The sequence below is a fragment of the Pterocles gutturalis genome, unplaced genomic scaffold (genome assembly GCF_000699245.1).
Source record: "Pterocles gutturalis isolate BGI_N339 unplaced genomic scaffold, ASM69924v1 scaffold21542, whole genome shotgun sequence".
Lineage (NCBI taxonomy): Eukaryota > Metazoa > Chordata > Aves > Pterocliformes > Pteroclidae > Pterocles > Pterocles gutturalis.
The window spans coordinates 1-6,104 of record NW_010115945.1 but is presented as its reverse complement, the minus strand read 5'-3'; the positions used below and the strand labels follow the sequence as shown (position 1 = coordinate 6,104).

Here is a 6,104-nt window from a genome sequence, read left to right as displayed (position 1 = left end):
GGGGCTGAATCCTTGCTCTCAGCCTGCAGCACGTGGCCCCAGTCCCGGGGATGGAGGGTTAAACCTGGGAGGGTTTGACCCTGGCACTGCAGGATGCCAAGCCCAGATTAACCAGTTGAAGACGTCACTTTCCATTATGGGAAAGGTTCCCAAATAGCCCTGAAGCTTTTGGTCCCAGGGATTAGCCACTGCTGTGCTTTCTCCCAGCAAAGGGCAGGGGTCCATCGATGCAGCAGTGTCCGGGGCGATGAGCGGGGCTGGGAGCTGCTCCGAGGGGCATCTCCTGTGTGGCTGAGGACGACCATGTGGGAACGGGTCAGGAAGGCTTTGCTGAACTCGCTGTCCACGACCCTCCTCTGCATCTGGAACTGGGTGCGGGCTTTCTGGCGAAAAAATGGCCTCCTGACCCTATCGATGCTGTCGGTTGCCACCGGGTGCCTCCTGGGGTTCCTGCTGCGGGCGCTGGAGATGACAGAGCTGGTAAGCCTGGCTGGGAGAGGGACAGGAGTGAGGGGATGGAGGGGGTCCATCGGGGCGACCAGCCCTGGTGACAGCAAGACATCACCATCAGGGGCCCCAGACAGGCACAGCCCCAAACGCAAGGGCTCCTGCCCAAGAAAACCACCTCTCAGGGGAGGTTTCTCCCTGTGGTGTTTTCTTTTTGTTTGGGCTGTTTTGTTTGGGTTTGGTTTGGGTTTTTTTGGGGTTTTTTTGGGGGGGGGTGGTGGTGGTGGTTTTTTGGGGTTTTTGTTTTGTTTTGTTTTTTGATTTTTTTGTGTTTTTGTTTTTGTTTTGTTTTGTTTTTTACCAAAAAGCTGCCAACAAGTCCCAAAGCTGCAGGACAAATCCCACCTCTCTCCACTGGCAGTGGAGGGGCTCTGGGACAGACCCCTTGGGGCTGCAGGACCCTCCAGGTGTGGAGATGGGAAAGGGGGGAATGGATGTTCAGCTGCTGGATGCTCGGTAACAGGTTCCCCCCAACACAAACAGCAGTGTTGGGGTCGCAGGAATGAGTTCCTCCTGTCCCTCTCCCCAGCTGCACACATGCTCAACCGAAACATGTTTCCCCTCTCTGGAGAAGCTCCAGCAAATAAATATGGGGCTGGTGGAGAGCCTGGGGGGCTTCCAGGGACCACCTGGAAGACAAACGCATTGGAAACACCTACGAGGTGTGTTTGCTCAGCACTTTCTGGGAGCGTTGTGCTGTTAAATGTCACTGCGCTAAAATCCACGTGGCTTCAATGACATCAGGCATCGTGGCTGGGGGTCACTATCTTTGGCCGGGCTGGCTGAGCCCAGGGGGGATGCTGCTCTGGGGAGAGCTCAGCTGGTGCTGGAATATCCCCGTGTCACCCACCAGGATTTAGCAAAGTCTTGTCACATCAATTACGCCCTTCAGCATCACTGCCCGCAGCGGGATGATCATGTTACCTAATGGGAGCTGGATGTAATCTCCTTGCGCCCTGGTGCACACACCCACGAACCCCCAGCAGCCACCTACACGGGGCTTGAGGCTGCCAGAGCCTGGGGGCTCCTGCCCCTCATCCTGCCATGCACCGAGTTCATCCATCCTCTGCCCCCGTCCTGCCCTCTTGCCACAGCCCTGCACGTGGTCCCTGGCAGCCACTTCTCCCCACTTAGAGAATTTTGTTCCAAAATCCATCCAGATGAGGAGCTGGAGAAGCAGCCAGTCCTCGCTCTCCTCCCCATGATGGGAAAGTGTCACAAAGCTGAGAAACCCACTGACAAAAGCGATGCTGTTCAAATCTGCCGTTACTCCTCGCACCCAGCTGGCCACATCCCGGCTCTGCTCTACCCGAGCTCCCTGGGGACATCAGCCCCACTGAGGCCACACGGGTGGGTCAGCACCAGGACAGCAGCATGGAGCGTTTGTTGGAATAGTTTGCCTGGGCAACCCTCAAAGCTTGGTGGTGTTGGTTCCTTTGGAGTAACCAAAAGTACCTGCTTGGCTCGGGGCCCTCGCAGGTCTGTCCCTGACACCTCTCTAGTGGCACAGTGAGAGACCGGAGGGCAGGGAGGTGGATGGATTGATGGAGTGAGGGATGGATGGGATGGTGGATGGAGAGATGGATGGAGGGATGGTGGAGGGATAGGATGGATGGTGGGTGGAGGTAGAGATGGAGGAATGGTGGATGGAGGGATACTGTCCAGGCGACTGCTGGTCTTGCAGACCCCTCAGTCTTCCCTTGGTCATGGCTGTGGGATCCAGGCTTTGAGGGTTTCTCTTCAGGCAGCCCTTCCCCATGCCCATTTGAGGAGTGCAGGGGGTGGACAGATGCCACGGGGTGGAAACCTCCCTTGGTGCACTGCGAGGCTGCACCACAGATGAGCTGGACACCTGGACACTTGGGCTTTGCCATCTACAGCCACAAGGTATTTCCACCTTCTGCTGCCAGCACCAGGCTGCACCCAACAGCCTCGGGGCACTTCTGCACATGGAGCCTCTGCTGCCTGATAACAAGTGCAACAACGTTCGGGAGGAGCCAACGGTGGGGCGGTGGGGACCATGCCCTAGTGGGCGATGGACCCAAGGGTGTTTTTGGGAGGGGACCAGCCCCACATGCCCCTCTCCAGTTCACGGCTGGGTTTCCCACGTGGCCAGTATTTCCCATCCCTGACCCAGCTCCCGGTAAGGGACAGCCAGAGGAACATCATCTCTGAGTGCCGCCAGGAACGGCTGCTGGCTCAGAACCAAGCTCGGAGCTGGGCCTGGTTGGGAAAAAGGCAAATTTATCAGGTTTGAGCCCTTAACCCGTGATCAATGTCCACTTCTCAGCTCTCACCTGACACAACGGCTCTGCTCTATGTGCAGGAGAAACAGTATTTTTCCTTTCCTGGAGAGCTTCTCATGAGGATGCTGAAGATGCTGATCCTGCCCTTGATCACCTCCAGGTAAGACATCATCTTCTGCTCCTAGAGTACCATCTCACTATCACGTTGAGGAGATTGCCCACTTTGAGGAGATCACCCCAAAACTGCCCGTGGTGAGGATAACCCTGGCCCCAAGCAGCCAGCAAGCAAGCACCATGCCCTGGCTTGGTGTCCATCAAACCCCAGCAACGGTCTGGGACAAATCCTCATCTGGATTTGCCAGACACCTGCACCCAGGTCAGACACCTGCACCGGCTGAGGTGTTTCCCACCTTTTTGGGCTCAGCCAGCTGGTGATGCCCGGACCATCTGTGGGCAGCTGACGATGGGCACCTGTTTAAACTCAAAGCAGATTTCCTTATTTAGCGGGTTTTGAGAAAGTTCAGGCAGAAATCACAGGTATCCCTTGATGCTGTGTCTGTGTTTGCACATCCCACTTTCACCAACCCGTCCAGATCTAGAAATAAGAAACAGAGCTGACAGAGTCACACTCAAGTCTAAGCAAGGTCTTGAAAAGCTTACACGGATTTACATATTTTAAACAATTGCTGGCACATGCTCATTAGAAATACCCAAACCATTAGCTCTTCGTTCCCTTCAGCATGTGTCACTTCTCTGTTGTTTTCCAGAGTGTGCTTGCTGTCCTGTTTGCCTTTGGTTTATTTTTGGGAGCAGTGTGGTCTCTGTCCTGGCCACACTTGGCCTTTTTGGTATCAGCCCTTGGAGATCTGCTTTCTTTTCCCCTCCGGTATTTCACACGCCCTTCGCTGATGCGCTGCCCGGGTTTTCCTTCTCTCCCAGGGTGCTCTCAGCCCTCCCCATGGCTCAGCAGTGCTGGGTTATCCCAGCCAACCGCTCTCATGTGTGCGGGCACAGGGGCTGCACCGGGCTCCCAGGATTTTTCTTGCACGTTGAATCGAACCAGGCTTTTTTATTATTTAGTTGTTGAATGATGGTAAAGTGGTGTCTTCCCTCTATGCACCATCCTAGAGGGGACTGGGAGTGCTCTGGGGATGGATTTGCCCAGGTTGGGGCTCGGCTCTGGAACTCCCCAAGCCGCACGCTGGAAAGCATCACCCACCCCGGCATTGCCCTTGTGGCCTCTTGAGCTTCCCAGGGTCTCTCTCCTCCTGGACACGTGGCTGCTGGAGGGGATCTGTGCACCGGCCACCACCTCAGCCACCTGAACCTTGTGTGTTCCCAAGGGTGGCATGAACCCTTGCAGCCTCTCTCTCCATCCCATCCCGCCCGGGGGTCTTCGGGCCACTGCGGAACGCTGCCAGCCGGCTTGGCCAGGCTCTGCAGGGCCCACGGCAGCGGGAGCAGTGAAAACCAGCGGCCAGGAGCTCCGGGTGGGTCTGTGTGCATACGGGGCACGCTGCAGCCCCCGAACACCCCCATATCCCCCACGCTGGCACTGCTGCCGGCCGGCTCTCCCTGCTGCTGCAGCCTGTAATACCCTCTCTATTTTTAGTCCAGTTTTGTTTAAAAGTAGCTTATGGGCTATTTCTTAGGAAAGCTTAGGTGTACGTGAAGTCTGAACCAGCAGCTCTCTCCTTGGGGGAGTGGGCTCTGTCTCCACCAGGATTTTATAAATCTTGCTAATACCTTTCTTCGCTGTTCGCAGCGACAGGCAGCAGCGCCACAGGGCACTGGAGATTTAAGAGAACGGTATCACAGAAAAAAAGAGCAGGGTTTGTTATTCGCCATCAAAATACACTAAGAATATTTACTTTTCATCCCTTGGAGAAAACAGAAAAGACGTCCAGAGCTTGAAAGGGACCCGGAGAGGTGTCTCCTGCCCTTCGCAGCTCAGCCTGGGTCGCCACAAGCCTCTCTTGGGCAAGAGATCCCGTGGGCACAGGCACACACATATGCAAGAGCTTGGTGATGCCCTTAGGCATTGGTTAAAAAAAAAATCTATGGAAACTTCTCCTACCTTGGAGATTTTGCCCATCAGGTGAATCTTGTGCAGATTCAGGAGCAGACACTGACCACAATCTTTTCTGCTGCAGCCTCATGTCCGGGCTGGCCACCATGGACTCCAGGGCCTGCGGGAAGATGGGGGTGATCACCATCACCTACTACCTTTGGACAACTTTCATGGCAGTGACTGTCGGGATCATCCTCGTGGTCAGCATCCACCCCGGCGCAGCTGCCCAGAAGGATGACTACTCTGTGGGGAAAGTGGTGCTCAGCTCCGCCGACGCGTTACTGGATTTAATCAGGTACGTCGCAGGATTTCGGGGGGAGCTGAGTTTAAGGTGGTGCTTCACAGACAAGATCTTCCCCTGAGGTGCTGAGCTCCTGGGAGATATTGAGATCTCAAGGGAAACGGGAGAACTGTTGGCTACACTGCCTGGCACCGGTACCTCCCAGCCCAGTAACGGGGGGTTTGTGTCTCCCATGCACATTCCCCTGGCCACACTGTCACCCCCGTTGCTCTCCTCACAGAGCCACCAGCAAAGAGGGGGGTGGCAGCAGAGAAGGGGCAGGTTTAAATTCCCTGCAAAGCTCAGGGGTTCTCCCTCTGCAGCCCCGCAGCTCCCTGGGCTTTGCAAGGTACAAATGAGCAGGAGTTGGCCCAGGGCTGGATTAAAGCCATGGATGAGGGTTAACTGGGGAGAGGGTGCAGCCCGGACCCAGGGGAAATTGACTGGCCAAGGCTCTGAGCATTCTGCTCCCGCTGTGCAGACGGTCCTGCTCTGAGCAGGGGACTGGAGATGGCAGAAGTCTGTCCCAGCCTCTGGCTTTCTGCGTCCAGTTTACATGTGGTTCACAGTCCTGCTCTTCGGCCACCTTCCAGCCTCTCTTCGCCCTCAGATGGCCCAGAGGACATCAGCTGGAGTTGTGCTGAAATGGCCCTTCTGGCCCTGTGCCCGCCAGAGCCGCTGCCCGGGATGTTCCCTGGGGTCTCACAACGTGCTTTAACCCCTGCGCCGTTGCTCTCTTACAGAAACATGTTTCCTTCTAACCTGATTGAAGCTTCCTTCCAGCAGGTGAGTTCACCCAGCTCCGCTGCTGCTCAGGGCTGGGACGGTGCTCGGGGCTGCTCTCCCCATCCCCGGGCTCTTCCCCACCCATAGCCTGGACACGAGCCCCTTCCCTTCCTTCTGCCCCCATCCCCACCCTGCGTGCTCCCCGATTGCTTTCTGCTCCCCCAGGGCAGGCACCCGAAGGTGGGAGGGTGCTGGTGGGGGCACAGACTCACAG

At 56.4% G+C, this 6,104-nt stretch overlaps 1 protein-coding gene across 1 annotated transcript; it reads left to right on the top strand.

Annotated features, from left to right (window-relative positions):
- Positions 1-303: 303 nt before the first annotated feature.
- LOC104463148 (excitatory amino acid transporter 5-like) lies at positions 304-5,890 on the top strand (the record flags this gene model as incomplete). Its single annotated transcript, XM_010075366.1, has 4 exons — positions 304-480; positions 2,834-2,913; positions 4,907-5,119; positions 5,848-5,890. Coding segments are annotated over exons 1-4 (513 nt in total), but the record flags the coding sequence as incomplete, so codon positions are not given.
- Positions 5,891-6,104: the final 214 nt, after the last annotated feature.